The 21,238-nt window shown below is 57.9% G+C and overlaps 1 protein-coding gene across 5 annotated transcripts in view; it reads left to right on the top strand.

The window, feature by feature from the left end:
• The first annotated feature begins 15,538 nt into the window (after window positions 1-15,538).
• SYT6 (synaptotagmin 6) overlaps window positions 15,539-21,238 on the top strand; it is a 51,707-nt gene continuing 46,007 nt past the window's right edge. For 2 of the 5 annotated variants that reach the window (XM_037038883.1, XM_037038881.1), the window contains exon 1: window positions 16,382-16,499. Coding sequence is in view for 1 of the 5 variants with exons in the window: in XM_037038884.1 (XP_036894779.1) it covers window positions 15,557-15,719 (163 nt within the window). In the remaining 4 variants the exon portion in view is untranslated. Of the gene's footprint in view, window positions 15,720-16,381; window positions 16,500-21,238 lie in introns of those variants that run through there. The other 3 variants (XM_037038884.1, XM_037038882.1, XR_005065447.1) reach the window with 3 other exon arrangements.

Below are 21,238 nucleotides of genomic sequence, written 5' to 3'. Positions count from 1 at the left end.
CTCCTCACGAGCAATCATAGCTGGAAGAAAAATACAAACCGACTTGTCTCATTTTCAGTTCGTGACCACAAACCTCAAGGAGGCCTCAGTGCCGCTGGGCAAGCTCCTAGATTCACCTGCTTAATTCAGTCTCCTGCTGTCCAGGAGGACTGGGGCGCAATTTCGCCTCTCTCTGTGCGAGCCCCTCTGCACCCAGGACCCCCTCCTCACCCTCAGCTGATGGCCTGATGTGTTACTTCACGAGAAATAGAAACACCCACTGCCGTCGACCCGCCTACACACCGAACCCACAGAGGCCGCCTCCCTCCCGTTATAAGGAACGTGGCGTCCATCTGCCATCAAAGGCCAAAACCTCTACCTCAGTGCTGGCTCTCTCCCTCCTGGCTCAAGGTCATTGTCCTGCACGAGCTTCTCTTTCTTCTGTGGTATCACTTTCCCTCCCTACTGGACCATCCTCATCGGCAAATATTCTGTGATATCTCTCATGCTAACAGTACAAGTGTCCCTTGACCCCACGGTTTTCTCCAGCAACGGCCTCGGGTGTTCTTGTGACTCCGCTCTCTCACCCCGCACCACACAGCTAATCAAGCAGCAAGTTCTTTTGGTGCTGTCATTAAGATGTACCCCAAATCCAACTAAGTCTCACCACCCCCACCCCCACCCTCCTGGCCCATGCCGCCATTGGTGCCTCCGGGCGTGTTGCCGTGGTCTCCCGGTGGTCTCCACTTCTGCCTGTCACAGCCAGAACGGTCCTCTCAAATATGAATGAGATCGTGACTGCTCTCGTCCCCAACCTCCCAGAGCTTCCCATCACTGCCAGACTAAAGCTGCAAGTCCTTGCTGAGTGCTACAAGGCTCTCCGTCAGCTCCATCCTAGGAGGGAGACGTGTGGACCAACACGTGTGCAGTCCAACACGGCAGCCGCCGGCCACGAGGGGCTTCTGGGCCCCAGACGTGTGGCTGCAGCACCTGAGAAACTGAAGTTTCAAGTTTATTCCACTTTCATTCATTGAAACTTAAATAGCCACACCTGGCGAGTGCCTCCCCTGGTGGACAGCGCGGTCCCCACGACCTCTCCGACTTTGCCCCCCACTCTCTTCCCTCCTGTCGCTTGGCTCCAGCTACGTGGGCCTTCCTGATGCCCCCTGAACCTCTCAGCACGGTCTCACCTCACGGCCTTTGCACTTGCTGTTCTCTCTCTCTGGAAGGGGCTTCCCCTGGATATTCAAACGTCTTCCTCCCTCTCTTCCGGTCAAACATCACCTCCCGAGAACAGTTTTTCTGAACGCCCATCAACAGGTATCACCGCTTCCTCTCCATCTTCCCTCCGTCACCGAGTTCCCTTCTGGTCACTCCTTGCTGCCCGACACGCTGCTATATATGCTTGTTTATGCGTTCTTTATCCAGCCCCTCCGTTAGGTGTGTGAGCTTCATCAGGTAGAGTTTGTTGTGGCTCACTATTGAACCTCCTGGACTTAGTTGCTGGTTTGATCATTATTTGAATCGATTAATTCGTGAAAGAGACTCTGGCCAAGGGTAAGCACCTCTGCTAAGTATTGTGGGCATGCAAAGGAGGCCCAAGGCAGGGAGGGGGTCTACCCCCAGAAGTCCACAGGCGACCCCTTCGCTTTGGCACAAGGACCTGGGTAGTGGGGGAGGGCCGTGCGGCTGCGGGGGGGGGGGGCCTCACAGCAGTCTCTGACTGCGGCGGGGCTGGGTCATGGACAGCAGAAGGCGATGGCGGAGATTTCCGGGAGAAGAGCGAGCGTGTGAGGGACACAATCGGCTCAGAGGATTCGGCCAGTGGCCCAGCCAGGACAGATTGCCATTTCCGCCCTCCAGGGCCCGCTCTCACGAAGCTGTGACCCGGTCACGGTAATGTTTTACAAGCGGTCTGGTGTTTTGACTGTTGCGTGTTGCTGTCTGCATCCCCCGCGCTTCCCCAAATGCATGTCATTGAAAAGCACTCAGGATGAAGAGCAGGGAGGCCCTTCCGGCCTTGGGTCCAAGTGATTTTCTCCAGTTCGGCTTCACCTATCATAAAGCACGTGCTGGGTCGCTCTCTCTGATTTAGGGGTCTGTTTCTGGTTCCAGATCCGTAGGTTGGGTTCACGGGCCCTCTCACCCCCAGAATCAGCTCCAACCCCGGGCTCTTCCGGAAACCTTCGCTGACTCCCAGTGGAGTCAGTGGCGCCCTCCGCTGGCTTCTGCTGCTCTTTGCACGCACTTGACCCGGGACTTACGTCCAAGGCCTGAGACGGGCAGCCAAAGGCTCCCGCAAAGCCCCAAGCCCAGCTCTGCAGCGGTCACGCAAGACCTCCCCCAGAGTGGCTAGTAGACTATGCAAAACAGACGTCTCTGTTCCCAGGGCTCCAAGCACATTCCCCCAAAGCCCAAGCTTAACACGATTTCCTGGGGCTCGAGTCTTGTCTTGGGAAAAGTTAATTTTTTCCCACGTTCCCATCCCCACCCTACAATAATGACTGCGCGTGCCTGGCTGCTCTCTGGGCCATTCCACTGCCTCGCCAACTCTGGGTAGGGAGAGCCAGAAGCTGCTATTAGAAACCGACCAATCTAGATCCTAAACGACACAAGACGATTAGAAAAAGAAAATTTTCAGACAACTTGGTTGGGACTATGAATTGTGTAATAATAGAGATTACTATTTTGTTGCTTTTCCTTAGGGGGTGATAAATACTTGTGTATTTAGGATAAATATACACTTATAAAGTTTTTACCAGTTAAAAGTGCATGCAGCAGAGTTGATGGGTAAAACGATAGAATTCCTGGGATGTGCTTTGAACTACTTCCAACAAGTAACGGCGTGGGGGAAGGGTCATAACAGCATGAGTAGGATAGCGATGATTTTGAAGCTGGGCAACAGGTACATGGGATTTCATTTTCCTTTCCCTTCTATACATTAAAAAATATTAATAAAAAAGTCAGCCTCTTGGCTCCTCCCCTGTGGAGGCTGCAAACTGGAAGATTCTCCAGCAGACCCCAGAGGGTTGCCCCTTTGCGGGGGACCCTGCGTGCCATTTTGTCTGAGTGTGTTTATTTCTGTGTGTCCGTTCAGGAACCCACAGATCTGTTAGTATGTCAGCTTTATTAATGACTCTCAAGTTCAATCTGAAAAAAAAAAAGAGCCAGTGATGACGCTGAGCTTAAAAGAAGGATAAGGGGATTCTGAAAGGTCACAGGGATTAGGGGAGTCTGAAGGGGGCCAGCCAGGTCCAGGGCATGCCCTTCATCACAGGGAGAGACTCTTCCTGCCCCAGAAATAGCCATGCAAACCAGGGGGATGAAAGCAGGAGCCCCAGGCCCTGCGATATGCCAGCTGTGAGCAGAATTCACCTCCCGGGGCCTCGCACCAGAGCCCAGGCCACCCAGCAGTGGGAGTAATTAGGCGAGAAAAGGTCACCGATTCATAATTCATGTCCAAATGGCTCGGTTTAACCAGCAGCCCCTTCCTCCGCTGGTGCCCACCTCAGTGCTGAGGGGAAGGGTCCTCTGACTATTTCCAGGCCAGCAAAGGTGCCTGTCTGCCTCCCCTGGGGACAGATCAGTGCTGCTGGGTCTGGGGACCATCTGTGGTGGGGGAACAACAGCTCTCGTGGGGTTAAGGTGTTCCACTGTGGACCTTGACCTTGTGCTTGAGGTCACCCAGCCATCAGTGACCAAGTCATCGGAACTATCACTCAGTAAGCACTTCCTGCTGGGTCTTTGTCCCGCACTGCCCTGTTTAATCCTCCCAACAACCCTGACATGAACTCATACGCTCTGCCTTTCATAGGAGAAGAAGTGGAGGCAGGAGGCTAAACGCATTGAATTCACCAGCTCCCCAGGATTCATATCCGTCACTGGTGAACTCCAAGAAACGAGGGTCACCCAGCCCTCTGGGGGACAGTGTACTGTGGTCTGGTTTCCATCAGAGAAGTCGGTGCGGCCTCTGCAGCGCTCCCGGAGACTGGCAGGGGCTGGGAGGGAGAAACGCTGTCTGCTCTGCCCGGGCTATTAATCTTGCTCAAGCCAGTCAGCCACGCACACACCACCAGCAACCCGTGAGGCAGTGTGCGGGCGATCGCCAGGGTGGGCGGTGCTTGCTCTGGGACGGGCCTGCTGCGTGCTGCCCCCACCCGGGCCGCCCCCGGCCTCCGGGACCTGCAGCCGGACCTCACCCAGCTCCCACTTCCAACCCTGGCAGCCCTTCCCTTTGGTCTCTCTGGTCTCGCACAAGTGACCACTTGGCTGCAGCTGACAGTGACTGTCAGGACCCGTCATTCCTGCCATCTATCTACTCAGTGACTCCTGAGAAGCAGCTCCAGCCCACGCCACTGGCTCAACCTCACGGGCCTCGGGCCTCAGTGAGGCGCCCGTGACAGGCACAGGTTCTTCCTGGCTGGAAGCCTCTCTGTGGGATCCCTAAGTCCTTCCTTAGTAGTTCTGGAGGTTCTTTTTCAAATCGCCAGCCTGCCCTTGCTCACCGAGGAGAACCAAGTCTTCCCGGGGAAGAATGTGGAAGAGGCAGCTGGAAGGAGCGACAGCTTCTGGGTGAAACAGAGGGAAAGACATGCGGTGCCAGGTTCCAGGAGGCGGGAGATTCCAGGGTGTGCAGCCAATCAGGCAGCCCCCGCCCCGGGCTTCTCCTCCGGTGGCCCCCAATGTCAGCACCAGGGAGGTCAGAGAAGGGAAACCGAGGCCTCCCAGGAGGGTCCCTCGCCCTGTGGCCCTCATCTGGGCCCCGGGGCCTCTGGGGAAATCCCCAGGCTGTACCTGGCAGGTCTGCCAGGCAGCCGTGCGTGCTCTGCGGCCCCTTTTATGAATTCCAAGTTGAGGACTCGTCTTCTCCCATTCTGCAGTCTGCACCCCTTCCCTGCACCCCCAGACACTTCCTAATTATCCCTTCTCTCCCTGGCCAGGAGGAATTGATCAAATTAGAAACAACTGCCACACCCCCACTGATTCTGAAACGCATCCGTTAATTCATTCTATGAAAACCGATCGAGCACCTACCAGGCTACAGATGGTAAACCAGGGCTGGGAGGGCCGACCGACTGAGCAACACAGGCGCACGGCTCTCCCTGCCCGCGGTCTAGTGCTGGCTGGTCCGGAGACAGACCATTAAATAAGTGACTACTGTGAAGTCTGAGGGCAGCTTCAACAGCAGAACCCGAGGGTTCTAGGGCTCTGCCCAGATGGGGAAGGCGGGGCTCTTCTCCCTGGGAAGATGCTCAGAATGAGGAAAGGCTCAGTGTTCGTGTCTCTGGGCCTTTTGGGGGGGTGGGGTGATGATGAGGGTGGTCACAGTTGTGGGCGGTGCACGGAAGACGCTTTCTTGGCCGAGGGACTGTCTGAGCAGGCTTGAGGGTAGGCAGAGGGGCCGGGGGCGGCCATCGCCCAGGTTCCGCTCCCAAACCTGAGTTCCCAGAGCCTGCACCACACGTCACTCACCAGCTCGCCTGACACTCAGGACACTTTCAGAGAAAGCAACTGACTTCCCTTTGTTGGGCTTTTGGCTCTGAACAATCTAATCCGATGAATAATGAAAACCCCACCACCCTCTTCCCCCCTCCCCCTCCCCCAGGTGAGCACAGCTGTGAGGTTTGGGGCAATTTTCATGGGCAAGATTCGTAAAGAATCAGATAGAAACAAGCCAGGCCATCCGAGCTGCCTCCTGCTGGCTCTCTGTGGCTTCCCCGAGCTGCTGCGGAGCTGTGGCCAGATTGCCACCCCCACGCCTGCTCCGTCTGGAAGTTTCCACTGCACCCAGGCTCCTCCAGCAACCTCCTGCCCCATTCCACCTCCTGCAGCAGAGGGCTCTACTCCCTCCCTCCTCCGCCCTTGTTTTTCTCCTTTCCCCTTCTGCCCACCCCTCCCCCTGGGCGGCAGGGTGGGGCTCCATCAGGATGGAGTGTCTCTGACACTCTCTGCTGGCCAGGGTAGTGGGAGACTCTCCACCCACCCACCTCAAGGAGGCCCCCTCGGGAACAGAGGCCTCTGTGGTCTCCAGGCCACCCCTCCACGATTTTCTGGGCAGTTTTCTGCACTTACCCCTCTCCAAACTACGAAGATTGCTACAATTTCCTGAAAACTTAATAGCCTCCCGGAGGAAGAGCAAGTCAGAAAACCGGTCAGGGACTTTCAGGAGCGTGGCCGAAAGTCCCCCTGGTGATGTGTGTCTGGCTGTGGCCTCTGTGTGTATGTGTGCATGGGTGAGGGCATGTGTGTGTGTGTGTGGTGTGCATGTATGCACGCACAAGGGAAACAGTTACTCAGAATGAAGCAAAATATGCTCCCATTAAGCTTAGCTGCTGTCCCTCCCAGCAGCCTCAACAAGCACAGTGTCACCCACGCACAGCCCGTAACTCGGCCTCAGCAGGGTGTTACTTCCCCAGGACTGGGGCAAATCCCCCATTCCCCGGGCGTTAGGCTGAGTCCCTAGGGTGGCAGATTGCACAGGCTGAGGGGCAAGTTGCTCCCGTGGGCTCCTGGGCGCCTCCCTTCCCAATGCACAGATGTTCGGCCTCCCGCTGCCCCTCGTCCCCCCATCGTTTCCCCCTCTGCAGGGCTCTGGTTAGTGTGGCAACCTGAGAGTGGACGTGCAAACCCAGACAGCCCAGTCCGGGCCCTCCCTTCTTGGCAGCCAGCTCTGCCTGGGGGAGGGAGAGGGCCGAGGAGAGCACGGTGCAGCGATGAGAAGGAGCAGAGAGAGGTAAAAAGGGAGGGGACGTCCCGGGAAGGGAACTGAACATTCCCCATTAGCAGCGCTAATTGCACAGTAATGACTCTGTGTTATTACCAGAAATTTATCCTGGAAAACTGTCAGCTGTCCCAGCAGACACACACTCTCTTCGCAGGGATGGCTTGGCACTCGAGAGAGATGAGCCATTTCTTCTCCTGAGGAAACTTTCCATGACCCAGACTCTGGAGGTTCCTCCCAGTGTCCTGTGGCTCCGTCGTAATCTCCTTGCCGGCAGGGACTGGGGCCCCCTCCACGTGTCTTCTGACTGTCTGGAGTGACTGGACTCTCTGCGAAAATCCAGCTGAGTGAGACTGGGCGTGGGGTGGTGAATGTGGGGGGAAGCGGGGCTGCCGGTCTCTCTCTCACCTTGTCCATCCTCTGGGCTCGAGCCAGGACACTCTGCTCACTCCCCCTTCACATGAAGTGTTTATCTGTGCCCGCAGCCTGACAGGAATATGTTTGCCATTCCTGCCAGTCTCACCTGCTAAAAAAAACTCTACTCCTCCAGGAAGCCCTCCCTGATTTGGCCCATTTAACTCTATGCACACACTCCCTTTGCACTGTATCATGTTCACATATCCACCCCTCTTCAAAGCAACTGACACTCACTGAATATGGATTAAGTGTGAGGCACTGAGGATATAAAGATGAGGAAGATACAGACCCCAGGTCAAGGGACCCTTATTGTTGTTAAATTCCTTGACAAAGTTAAGTATTAGGTGTAGTGGGTGGACAAGCAAGGGGATGTGAGACAGCTTTGGAAGTCAGGGAAGGGGCTGTTCTGGGTATATCAGCTCATTTAAAGCTCTCAGTAACCTGATACCAGAAGTATACTTATTGTCCTCTTCATTGTATGAACAAGAAAACAGGCAAGAGCTCTGGCTGGTGTGTCTCGGTGGACTGAGCACCAGCCTGCAAACCAAAAGGTCACCAGTTCAATCCCCAGTCGGCTCTTGCGTGAGCTGCAGGCCAAGTCCCCAGTAAGGGATGTGCAATAGGCAACCAATCGATGTTTCTCTCATTCATGGGTGTTTCTCTCCCTCTCTTCCTCCCTCCCTTCCTGTGTCCTTAAAAATAAATAAAGTCTTTAAAAAAAAAGGCCCTGGCTGGTGTAGCTCAGTGCATTGAGCGCAGGCCTGCGAACCAAAGCATCGCTGGTTTGATTCCCAGTCAGGGCACATGCCTGGGTTGCAGGCCCGTTCCCCAGTACGGGGTGTGCTAGAGGCAACCACACATTGATGTCTCACTCCCTTTCTTTCTCCCTCCCTTCCCCATCTCTCTAAAATAAATAAATAAAATCCTTAAAAAAAAAGAAAGAAAACAGGCCTAGAGAGGTTTAGTAACTTGCTGACGTCACACAGCCACCACATGACAGATCTAAGATTTGAACCCCGGGCAGTCTGGCCCCAAAGCCCACACTCTTAACCTCTGTGCCCCACCACATCCTGTAGGAACCAGCTGGGTGACAAGAGAAACAGGAAGGTTGCTCAGGGCAGAGACACATGCAATGGCGAAAGTTCCAGAATTGAGAGAGGGCACAGGGGGAGGAGAGGAATCACAGGAACAAACAGCAGAAACACAGAGGATTGGGCGGAGTGTGAGGATGAGACAGGAATGACCGCTCTGTGACCACAGCACAGGCGGCCTGCAGGGCTGCCCCGAGTGCCTGGAGAGGAGGCCAGAGACACGGGCGGGGGCAGGGCCTGTGTGCCAAGTCCGACAGTGTTAGTTATGCATCCTCCTTGCCCCGAAGGCCCTGGGAGGCCTATGACATCGTCATAGGATCTCACAGGGGACTGTCGTGAACCAAGAAAAGGGTGCGAGTGCCTGAGTGCCGGAGACAGTGGTGAGGAGGATGGGGGCGGGGCGGGGGTCAAACAGGTTGGGGTTTAAAAACAAGGATTCCGTGGCAGACCGAGTGGGGGTGCATAAGGGAGTGGGAGGAATGAAGGAGGTTCTGAGATGCTGGGTTTCACGCCCGTCCCTAGGGAGGTTGACGGAGCAGGCTGTGAGGGAAAGGGTGAATTCCGTGCTGGACACACTGGGTTCCGGGGCTGGGGTAAGGTCGCTCTGAACGGGAGCGTGAACACGCACACGTGGGCCCCAGGAAGGGACGGGGACGTCAGGGAGACAGAATCAGGGGTCCTTGGAAGGAGGCTGCCTGGGTTCAAGTCCTGCCTCTGGGAGCCTAGGAACTGCAGACAGGAGTGGGTTCCTTCTGAGAAGGAAGTGGCCTGGGTTCAAGTCCTGCCTCTGGGAGCCTAGGAACTGCAGACAGGAGTAGGTTCCTTCTGAGAAGGAAGTGGCCTGGGTTCAAGTCCTGCCTCTGGGAGCCTAGGAACTGCAGACAGGAGTGGGTTCCTTCTGAGAAGGAAGTGACCTAGACCACACTAAGCCAGCTGCAGAGATGCTGGCCCAGAGTGCATGCTCGGGACACGTTAACAAAGCGACATTCGTGTTATTCAGCGTCTGAAGCCCCTGGAGCGGATGAGGTCAGTCGGAGGGACCGGAGGCAGCAGGGATGAGCGCTGAGCCCTGGATGGAAGGGGAGAGAGTCGGGGAGGAAGGGAAATCCAGAGAGAATGGTGTCAGAGGAGAGAACTGCACAGTCGAGGTGGGAGAGGGCAGCTCTGTAGCCAAGGGGTCAGAGAATTCTTAACCCAGTTTCGAAGGAGGCCTCTCTCCACAACCGATGACCTGCTCTCTCCCACATGGGGCCCACGTGCCTAGGGCTCCGCACGCGGGTATGATGGGAGGCTGGTGTGTGTGGGACACAACACAGGACCATGTCTCACGTTCATAACTGGGCCTTAGTAGGGTTTCAATAAATACTGACTGACTGACTGAATGAATGAATGCATGAAAGACTGACACAAAAAGACAGCTCAGGTTCTGGCTCTGCGGCCTGCTGGCTGTCATCCCAAGTCAGTAAGTTTTAGTCTGTCTGGGGCCTCACCAGTGAAATGAAGACAATAAAACCCACTTCCCAGGGTTGTCTTGAGTACGAAGTGAGACAACACACGGAAGACTGCTGTGTGCACCCTACCACACTTCACAAACGCACAGGAGTGTCGATGAAGCTCGGGGACTGGCCTCTTAAAACCATTACCATGCCCCCAGCAAACAGCAGGAATGCAGTGAAGGCTGGGGGCTGGGGTGGAAAAAAATTTGTATTCCACTGGATGGACAGAGGCCAAAATTGAAGGAACAGATTGGTTGTCTGCAGGAGATACAGCCCACCCCCCAGTTCCACAGGGGCTGCTGGCCCCCGACTCCAGACAGGCTCTGTTGATTCTTCCCGCTTGGGCTTTGCTGAAATCAAGGATGAAGACTTCCTGGTTTTGACAGGGCCTTTTCGGATTTGTCAGTTTAATTAGCTTTGGCATTTTATCTGGTTTCTTTTCATTAGCGGAAAGGCCAGAGTCCCAAGACGGCTAACAGGCCCCGGGCTCCTGGGGGAGGATTCCGGTCACTGGGGTTCTGGAGTTACAGGAATCTGGGCTTGGCCCTTTCTCGAAAGCGGGCCTGTGACCTGGGGACATGCCATCCAGAGAGTCCCCGAGCTGCCCTCTGGGGGGTCCCATCTCTGTGCAGAGTGAAGCAGCCCCACATGTCCCGAGCCAGGAAGCTGTCTTCCCCAGGCCTGTGTTTCATCGGCCACACCATCTTTCCTCCGGACCAGCAGCTGGGTCCAAGAGGCTGTTGGATGGCTCAGGCTAGGGGGGCCACAGGCTTTGCAGAGAGACCCAGGAATCAGTCTTTCCCTGCTTTCTAATGCATTTCCAAATGTGTTTTAAGTTAAAACATCAGTTTTAAAGTATTATAACCTTTTTGGTAAAAGAAGTAAAATTATTCACACTCTCAGCATCCCCCTCAGTTTAGGGAAAGGGTACCAACCAGGAGTCAGAAGTCCTGGGTTCCAATTCTCTGCCACCTCCACGCTTGTGTGGCCTGGGCCTGTCACTTACTTTCCTTGCTTGCCAAATGGACTGTAGCATCCACCATGCTACCTCTGGGGGTTATTACAGGGTTAAATGAGATAAACTCCCCCTTGACAAGCTTTAGGGACTTGCCCAATGGAAGAGGAAGGGTTGACCTCGGGCAGTGTGCCTGCTGAACGTCCCCCTGTGATCTGAGTGATGGAAAGGGGATGGGACCTGTCATTTGTTTTAACACCAGCCATGAATCAGTCACGGTGCATTGGGATGTTGACCTAACTCCTATAATACTTGTATACTATAAATCAGGCCTCATGTGTCCCATTTCACAGGTGGGGAAGCTGAGGTTCCGAAAGCTAAAGTGATACAGTTGGTAAGTGATAGAGCCGGGGCATGAACACAGGTCACGGGAGCTCTTTCTTCTACACAAGGTCAGTGTGAAGAGCCGTGCACTCCCCCTCCTTCCCAGCCCTCCCCCTCCAATATCTTTCTTACTTCTTAAATAATGGAGAAAACCCTGGACCCACCGTGGTCAGGTCCAGCTCTAAAGCTGTTTCCAGGATGATGGCACCTTCTGCCTCTGAACCTGCATCTGCTTCCCCAGCCTGCTGGGAGCTCACACCCTGTTCGGCCCTCCCAGGTCTGCCCTGGAACATGGTGTGCTTGAGCAGAGAGCACAGAGCAGAGGGGACACCTCTGAGTGGGGGACGGAATGAGAGACAGGGAACTGTACCCCCCGGCTCAGGCGCTGAGAATTTCTGAGCATCTTTCCTGGAATGAAAGCCAGACTGGTCATTGACGCTGGGCTTCTGCATCTTTTCAGGCAGGGAGGAATTCCTGAAAACACGGAGGATGCCTTGGAATGACAAGAGTTTGCATTAGTCACCCGGCTCTGGCCAGATTTGCTATGTCGGGGTGGGGGATGGGGGCAGAGGGTGGCTCCTCCTGGAAATACTGTTAAAACTATTCTGGCTGAAACTCCATAGAGATTCCATAGCAGAGTCTATTTGAAATAATGGCATAAAGTTTATATAAAATAATGTTGTCCAGTGTAGGACAACATCTTAATTCTCCCCCAGCAGTAGGACAGGTTCAACGATGTCAGTTTTCTTAGGATAAACTCAAAACCTTTGCAGAATGTGGCCAAGGGCCTCAATAGGCTCCAGGAGATGGGGGAGGAGGGGAAGGAAGAGCAGAGGCCCTCCAGGCTGGCTTGGAGCCCTCTGGTGTGGCGACTCAAGGGGCCCACTTGTGCCTGCCTCTCCGCCTGCCCCTGCACGGCAGACCGCCCAGCTGTGCACCCAGACCGTTCCCTCTGCATCTCCGGGGGAGGGAACGGGGAAAGAGCTCCTTATTTAGAAATCGCATTGACACGTAAAGACAATATGACACATCGCCTCATGTCAAAGGAGCTCATTCTCTCCGCCTACAGCATGAGCAGTTTCCTGCCGAGGTTGACATTATTTAAAGAAATTATTATTTTGTTTTCAGTTGTTTTGTTTGTAGCATAACTCATCATCAGGACGCGGCTGCTCAGAGCAGGGTGGGAACCTGCCCAAAGGCAATCAGACCCAAGAGGCCTGGATGGGGTGGGGGTTCGGGGGAGAGGGTGTGCATTTTGGCTTCTCTGAGAAGAGGGTAAAGGAGTGGGTGGTCGCTGGCTTCTGCTTCAACCCCCCTCTCGTTCTGCCGTGCCTGCCACCTCCCAATCCCCTCTCTGCCTCGGAGCAGTCTGGCGGGTGGAGGGGGGTGGATCCCAGACTCAGGAGGCTCCAGCCATGGCTGCAGATGAGAGCCGTGGGAGAAGGGAAGCCCAAAGCCAGCCTGGGCCTCTGCACCACCACCCTCCTCTTCAGCACCAGGAAAAATTGCTCCTCTAGTGTCCAGCTCCTTCCTTCCCCCCACCCCACATAAAATCATAGAGTTTTGCTGCTGGAAGGAGCCTTGAAGGGTTCCTCATTCAAACTCATCATCTGGCAGACAAGGAAATGGATGCCCTGATTGGGGGTGGGGGGGGCTGCCCCATGGCTGGTTTGGTGCACCAGTCCCGGGACCCAGCCTGCTGGCGCCCTGCCCTGTGCCCTGGTTTGCCACGATGCTGTGCTGTCTCTGCTCCTCCTTCTCTGTCCCCGTCCCTACGCCAAAGCTCAGAGTGGTCTTTCCCTGAGTGAGACACAGCGTCGAGGGGCAACAATTTCCCTCCTGTCCTCCACTTCCCTGCCCGGGTCTGGGTAGGACCTGCACGTCTGATTACGTTTCTTCACACGGGGAGAAGTGCAGACGTGTTTTAAGAGTGGACGTGTGGAAGCAGGGGGTTCTAGAGGGAAAAATCCCCAGCTTTACATAAGGAGTTTTCCTCCTGCTTTTGTGGCTGTAGTGGGACTGCAGGCCACAGTGACTGACCTGGGGGAGTGGGCATGAAGGAGACAACTAGGGCGATGCTTTCTTTTAATGTAAGAAAAAAAGTTTCTCTTGAATCTCAATGAGTGTCCCTTGACATGTCGCTTTCTATGTGTGCCGGTCCCACTGTCTCTCTCCGATCTCTCTCTGTGTCTGTCTCCCCGCTACCTCTCTGTCTCTTTCTCTGGTCTCTATCTTTGTCCCTCCCCCACACTCACGCACTGGCGCTCTGAACCCTGTGGTTACTGACTGGCCCGGGAGCCCCAGCCTCCTCCTGCAGTCCCGTCAGGACAGAACCTCCGTCTCCCTGCTCCGCGCTGAGAAAGGCCAGGTCCAGAGCTGGGGCCGGGCGCCAGAGACGCTGCAGAGCCGCCGGCCCAGAGTGGAGGCTGAATCCGGGAACAATGAGGAATTATCTGTTAATTCTCGTCTCCTGCCACCTGCTCGGCTCCGAACAGGCTTTTCTGCCTTCAGCGTGCATGTAAATTCACGCCCCCTCCCCTCGTTGTTAAGCAACATATTGATTTCTGCGCATCACAGGTCTGGGCCCTTGGAATCCTGTGTGTGTGTGTGTGTGTGTGTGTGTGTGTGTGTGTGTGTGTGTGTGTGTGTTTTCCATTCTCTGCAAAGGCGCTTTGTTCCGCGAATTTCCCTGGGAACTGGAGAGGGGGAGGAGTGGCAGAGGTGCCATAAACACGGGCAGAGAGCGCCTTCCGCACTTGTATTTGGTGTAAACACACACCCGCCTCCTCAGGAACCGCTAATGAGCCTGTAACAACGGGCCTCTGAGCTCCCCCCTCGCAGGTGCTGAGCTTGGCCTTTGTCGGTGGAGGGGAGTGTGTCGGAACCGCTGGCCTCCTCTGGTGGGTTCTAGAAGCACCGGGGGGCGAACGGGAGTCTCCACAGCCTCCCCTGTTCTTGGATCGTAACTAAACACCTCCTGCAGGAAGGCGGTCTGGATTGCACAGCGTGGCCCAGTCCAGGCTCGCTCAGTTCCTCCCACCTGCGCCCCCAGCCCCCTCCCACTGCGGGCGTCAGGGCAGAAGCTGCGAACTCGCCGGAACTGCCCGCACCACCCCTTCCCTGACCCTGTCCGCAGGCGACGGTTGTACCGACTGGCCCTTCAGCACCGCGGACAGAGCCAGGGAGCGAGTCCCGACAGGACCACCCGCGGGGGTAGGTCGGGGTCCTCCTCTCAGGCCCCTCCTGGCCCTCTGGCTGCCGGGCGCCAGCTGTCCGCGGTCCTCCAGCCGGGGCGGGCGGGCGGCCTGCTGGCGCAGACCGTGCACGGAGCTGGGGCCCCGGACCTCCTCCGGCCGGCACGTGAGTCACCGCCGAGCCATTCAGCAATTAGAGTGTTAATCGGAAGGAGAGTCCTTCCGCCCCCACCCTCCACCCGGGTGCACCCCAGCCCCACGGCTCCCGGAGGCTCCAGCTAAAGTTTCCTTCCCGGCTGCTCCGGGAAGGCAGAGGGCCGCGAGCCTGGAGCTTCGGGCGAGCCCCGCACAGGAACGGGGGCCCGTCCACCCGAAAGAGGAGGACGCGGGGTGCCCCCGCCCAGCGCAGGGCCGCGCCTGGGGGCGACTCGTCCGTCCGCAGCGCCCGAGAAGCTCCTCCGAGCTCCTCGGCCACTTGCTCCCGAACCTCGGGCCACAGTCCCCGGAGTGCACTGCTGCCTTAAGTCCGGCCCCCAGCCTCCCGTTTAGTTCTGGCTTCCCGGCCTTCGCTGCGCTTAGTTGCGACACACCTTGTCTCCCCGGTGTTGTGCGGACACAGGGAGGTGGGTCTGATGGGAACCGAGCCCTCTGGAAATGCCCCCTATTTCTATGCGCCAGAAACTTTCCCCTCCAGTTGCCATGGAGAGAGACGGCCGCTGCCTCCCGTCGCCATGGCAACGCGCGGGTACCGCGGACCGCAGGATTGCGGGGCTCGGGAAGACTTTTTGCAGTTCGCAATGCCGCACAGTCGGAGGGTCGGTCTCCTGCCTCCGCAACTGGGACTTGGGGCAAATCGACTAACTTCTCGCATCAGGAACCTCGGCCAAGGTCCTCCGGACCCCAGTCGGTCGGCCCTCCCTCCGGAGGGCGTCCATCCGCTTCGCTGCCACTTGTGCGGCCTGTGGCCTGTGGCAGTGCACCCACCGACACTCTTTACAGCCCCCACAGCACGCGCAGCCCTGGCAGTCACTGCGCTCCCTCGCAGAGGGGCCCGGGGCCCGGCGAGGCCCGAGGTCGCACCAGCCCTCGAGCCCGCCCGGACGCAGACCGGTCGCTGTGCGCAGAGGGGGCGGCCGCGAGGCGCCAGACTCGCCAGCTGCCGCGGGATGCCACGTGAGGGGCGGGGGCCCCGCGGAGAAGTGATTAAAAGCCGAAGGGAGGCGCAGGGGGCCCGCGGGGAGGGTCTTCTCGGGCCGCCCCGCCCCAGTCCGGCCGCGGCGCGCGTTCGGCGGCGGCTCCGCGGGCCGGGCGTCTGGGGCATGAGCGGGGTGCGGGGCGCCGGGGGGCCTCGGTGCCAGGCGGCGCTCGCTGTCCTGGCCTCGCTGTGCCGGGCCCGGCCGCCCCCTCTCGGGCTGGACGTGGAGACTTGTCGGAGCTTCGAGCTGCAGCCCCCGGAGCGCAGTCCGAGCGCGGCCGACTCAGGTACCGCGAAACCCGAGGCCCGTCCCTTCCCGCAGGGTCGCCCTGGCTGCCCCCGACCCCCAGGACTCCGGCCCCGGGAGCCCCAGAACCTAGGGGAGAACTCGGCTCAGGATCCTAGATTCGCGACCAGCCCGCGGCCAGGGCCCTGGCCCATGGCTCGCAGGGCGAATGGAGCGGCGCGACGGGGACCCGGAGGAGAGGATCCTCCTGCCCCCTGCAGGGGACCCCGCGGACCGCTGGGCTCCGGGGTGCGGCGGCCCTCGGGGCTGTTTCCCTCGCGTCTCCCCTCTCGCCCTGTGGGCCATCCGCCAGGGAGGGGGCCGTGCAGCGAGCAGGGGACCAGGGACACCCCGGCCGAGGAAGTCGCCGGTCTCCTCGCGGATGTCGAGGTCCCCGGGCCCGTCTGCCCGTCCGTTTGTTCTCTCGGGGAACGTGGTGCGAGCTCCCCGGGTCTCTCGGGGACAAACTTGGGTCTGCGGCTGGCACGAGGGCTGTGAGTCCCCGCGTCTCTCCGGCTGCGAGTGGCTCCCCGCGCCTGTGGGGGGGGGGCGGGGGGCGGGCGGAGGGTGTCGCAGCCCCCGCCCCCGCCCCCGCCCCTGGAACCCGCTCGCTCGGTCGCTCTGACTCACTCGGACTCCCGGCCGGTGCGCGGCTCAGTCGGTGCCTCTCGCCGACTTGGCTCAGCGGGCGCCTCCTGCCCGAACGGCGCGGACCCTGCGCAGCCGCGGGCGGCCGCCGAGCCCAGGGGGAGCCCGGACCGAGTGGAGCTCGCGGGAGCCGGTGAGTCCGCGGCCCGGCGCGCAGCTGCGGCGTCTCGGCGGAGTCGCGACAGCGGGAACGGCGCGTCGCGCCCCGGCGGCCGGCGGCCCCGGGTGTTCACCCGCCCCGCAGAGCCGTGAGGCCACGCTCGCGCACGGCGGCCGAGCTTCTTTGTCCCGGTGCCGACGGCCGGAGGGTCCCGGGCGGGAGGGGTGCCAGGTCGCGCTGCCTCCGCGGCGGGGCGTGGGGTGCAGCCCGAGGCCTCGAGAGAATGCGGAGTGGGGGCGGGGAGGTCCTGCGGGGACCCGGGCGCCGGGCGCTCCGCGGACTCCAGCCGTGTCGGCCCGGACCCGGGTGGCGCGGGGCCCGGGGTCTGCGGAGGGGGCCCGGCGGCTGCACACCGCCGGCGCGGGAACGCGGGGAAGGGGCTGCGAGTTTCGTCTCCACGCGCTTCTCCTGGGACCAGAACCCCGAGACTGGAGCGGCGGTGCCGGGGGAGCGGGTACAGGTTGTGCAAGTCCCCCCCCCTCCGAGGCTGCAGGTTCCGGGGCCCTGTTTTCACGCGAGGTTAAAGGTCAGAGGTACAGGGAGGTCCTGGGTTAGGAAACGGGCTTCTGGGGATGGAGGAGCGGGACGGCAGCAGCGGGCCCGGGGGAGCCGAGCGCGTGTGAGGGGGTCTGTCCCGCCCGAGGAGGGGCCCCCTCTGCCCTGTGAGCCGTTGTCCGGGCGCTGCCCGCCGCCCTCTGGCCGGGACAACGTTTCCTCCGTGGGCTGACTCCTACAGCGGAGGGACAAAGAACTTCCAGCGGGTGGCACAGTGATGGAGGGTGGAGGCTTTGATTCCTCCTCTGGAAAGACCTCAGACCCGATTAGACCCAGAAAGTATTATCGCCCTGGCTCTCCAGTGCCCTCACCTGCGACACCACCTCTGGGTACCTTCTGGACGCCAGTCTTCCCCAGGCAGGGCGTCACCTCCTGCTGCCTCCCAGCGGCGTTCTGTCCTTCCTCCAATGATGCTTCCCCGGAGGGGCCCTTAATGCTGGTCCTGAGCCCTCAAACCCCAAAGGGGATGATGCAAGGTGAGGACACACCTGTCCAGTTCCACCTGGGGTGGTGGCTACCCCTCCCTGTCTGTCGCGGGCAGGCAGAAATGCAGGGTGTGGGGGATATGTGTGTAGCACATCCTGATAGCTGGAGGCACTGGCCTTTGGACGCCAGAGGGACGCCTCTTAGTCTGGAATGACAAGTACCCGCCTGATGCCAGACCCAGGGTGATAGAAGGCTGAGCAATGAGACTGGGCAGTTCAGGCGAGTTTGTTGGCCTCCCAGGAAGGCTGCTCCAGAAAGTGAGGTCGAGGGGCAGCCCGAAGAACTTTCAACTTTCAACTTTGGCTGCTGAGTCACATGCCTCAGGAAGCCTGGGGGTCAAGGAGAGGAAGGGGGAGGCCTGGGGGATGCAGAAGGAGGTCCTCAATCAGAGCAGAAGAAAGAAAAGTGTTGAGAACTGCCCGGGGTCTTGGGGCTCGGGCTAGCGCAGGGCCTGGGGAGAGGCTGGGGCACTGGGGACCAGGCCCCAGGTACCCTGCCACCCAGCCTACTCCTGGCATCCCTAGAGCCCCTGCCTGGGTGCAGATTCTCCAGTCAGAGTCTGCTGGCTGTTTTTGTTGTTGTTGTTGTTGTTGTTGTATTTTGCAGTTGCACAAACAAAATGCAAGTGGCTAGCGCACGCTCAGTCCCCTTCACCATTCATCGCACCTTTCCCCTGTTTTCCTCCTGCTCTATGTCCTAGTCCCTGGGATTCCTAGAAACACCCAGAGATTCGACACTTGAGATTCAGAGTCTGCTCTCACTCCCTGGGGCACCTCTCTGGACTGGGCAGGGTCTGAGCTAGAAGCTGCACGGGAAATCTCAGTCGGGCAGACCCCGGCTTGGAAACACCTCAGTCCAAACTGTCCCAGCAAAAAGCAAGCTCCTCTTTTCTTTAAAAACTCTAAAGACAAAGGTCTGCTTTCTTCCTTAATACCCTCCCCTGACCCCTCAAGGGGACAGTGACGGGCGGCTCTCCACCTTTCTTTCAACTTTTTCTGTAGGACAAGTTGCAGAGTGTTGGGGGTGGGTAGCATGAGCTCTGGGTCCAAGGTGGTGAGCAGAGAGAGGTTCAGAGGTTTTATGGAAAATGCAGGAACCTGGTGGGAGATGCTGAGCTGCCCTCCCCGTCCCAGGCCAGCATGTCTTGCTCGTGAATGGCTGGGAGATGTATGTGATGTTTGTTCACTTCTCTAATGACTCTGGAGATGTTCCGTGATTCAGCCGCCTGGCTTTGAAGTCGGTCGTTTGCACACAGATAATATTTCTCCTGCCTGTGATGGAACAGCAAATGCACAGCATTTCATCAAAACACAAAAGTCCTGCCCTGGCTGGTGTGGCTCAGTGGATTGAATGCCGGCCTGGGAATCAAACACCAAAGTCCTGTTTCTATAGCGGAATAAGCAGTCACCCCCTCTCTTCTCGCTGGGAGGAAGGCGTTCCCTAGATTTTGCCTTCCTTTGCGGACTGTGGCAGGAGAATCTCGCATGGTGCTGTTCTGACTCTGGTGTGTCTGGAGGGTTCTACAACCAGGGTCCAGTAGGTAGGGTCCTTGGATTTACGTTCTAGAAGTTCTCTTCTCCTAACTGTGGGAGCTTCATGAGTGGGGAAGGCAGATTCCGAATGTCCCACCCCTCCAAACTCTGTAGGAAAGCTGTGTCCTCCTCCAACTGTTCTAAGGTTTCTCTGTCCTCCTTGTCCACAGAGCTGGGGACATGACAGGTGACGGAGGATCCTCAGGACTGAGACTGAGGCATCCGGGACTGGGACTGAGCGGTCTCTTGAGGGCCTGTGTTCGGCTGTCTGGAGTAGGGGAGAGACCTCCTGGAGCTTGGTGTTCTTCCTGCTGGTCCCGCTTAGAAAAAGCAGCCCTGAGGACAGACGGACTGGATGGGCCCCACTCCAGAAGTGAAATCGGAGGGGCCTCGGAAAGTCGGGGTGAGAAGGGCATCCAGCTCTGGGTGCTTCCGTAGATGACGCCACCTCGCCCCTCCCTCCTTTCCATGGCCGATCTGTTTTTCTAGCTCTGTCTGGGGAGACCTTTCCTCTGGCTAGTTGCAGGTATAAATGGGAAGAGACGGGCAGAGGGTGGAGGGTCTTTCTGGCTCTCTGTCTGCCCCTCCACCATCACCCCGGCCCTGATCTCCACATTCAGAGGGGCCGCACGCCCTGACCAATCAGGCAGGAAGGTCCAGTCACCATCTGCCAAAATAATACTACTAATAACTGCTAAGTGGATGCCAACGCTCTGCTGGCTGTGCCACTGCACATTCGCCTCCGTGTCGTCTCTGCATCCCTTAATGAAGGTGGAAGCGGCACCCTGACATAAAGCTTCGTGCGGCCGTCATTAGCCCGGCATTGTCTCTCCCCATCACGGCTTTTTCAGGAGCATTAATTTCTTTTCTGTTTGGATTCTGCTAATTATCCCCATCGGTACTTTGGCCTGGATCTCTGAAAGAAGGAAAGACAGCGAAGTCTCTCTGCTCCCGCCTCCTGCTAACCCGGAATTTTAATTACACCAGGTTCTCCTAATAAATTTACAAGCCATAGCCGGGCTCCTTATTAATGGACCACATCTGTGAGCCTCTGAGCAGCAGAGCTCCTGTCTCCACAACACACACACACACTCACACACACTCAGCTCTCTCTCAGGTGCATCTCCACGTGAGCCTTTCCAAGGGCCATCAGTTGTTTGCCTGGAGGCTGATGGGTAACTCGCAGTGTCTCCACTTTCTAGGGAAGAAGAAAGGGTGAGGACGAGGGAGCTGGCCATCATCCTAGTCTCCAGGGCGATGCCCAGGTTTGCAGCACCAGCTCAAAAAGCAGAGGCTGCCCCCAACCCTTCCCTGAGTATAAGGAAGAAATGCCTCCTCGCTTACTCCTCCCAGCCTTCAACTTGGTCGTTCTGCAGCTCAGCCTCTAGTCCTCTCAGAGGCCTGGCTCGAGAGCCTGGACTTTGGCATCAGAAAGTCCCAGGCTCAAATCCCAGCTCTTCCACTTAATGCGATGTGCTCTTGAACAAGTTTCTTAGTTAATGCCTCTAAAATGAGTTAATTTATCTTCGAGACGTGAATAATAATCTCTTAGGGAGGCTTTCAAGATTAAGTGAGATAATGTAAGGGGCGCAATGCAGACCATGTAGAAGCAACAAATAATATTACTAGTGTTCACATTGTAGTAATACTGCCTAGTCTTCTCCATTCCTGGCCCAGGCCCCCTTCCACTGTATGAGCCCCTGTGTCTTTGCTTTTGGTCTCCGGGTTGTGCTTGTCTGTCTCTGCCTGCGTCTGAACAACAGCCCTGGGCCCACCAGCTCCCGCTGTGCCTGGCCCAGCACTCACACCACTGGGGGTCCACCAGCCCCGGCCCCGCAGACAGCCCTCTCCGGCTCTGAGGGGAGCAGCGAAAGTGGTCCTTCCTTCTCGCTGCCTCCTCCCGGTTTATCTTTTCAATTACAATCTGTTAACGAAAATGCCTGTTACTGTTACAAAATGGATTTTCCTGACATGGAAGCCCATTAGAAAAATGGGGACAATAGCAAGCGATAAGAACTGCGGCTGAATCCCAGCGCTCTGGGTGGAGAGAAGGGGCGGGGCACCGGGGCTCTGGCTTGGGAGAATAAAGTGTCAGTCTGGGGGGGGGGGCGGGAGGAGATAAGAAAGCCCTGGATTAAT

Source organism: Sturnira hondurensis, unplaced genomic scaffold (assembly GCF_014824575.4).
Source record: "Sturnira hondurensis isolate 20B ecotype Veracruz unplaced genomic scaffold, ASM1482457v3 Scaffold0024822, whole genome shotgun sequence".
NCBI classification, from domain to species: Eukaryota; Metazoa; Chordata; class Mammalia; order Chiroptera; family Phyllostomidae; genus Sturnira; species Sturnira hondurensis.
The sequence above is the reverse complement of the archived record's forward strand: the minus strand, read 5'-3'. Positions and strand labels throughout refer to the sequence as shown.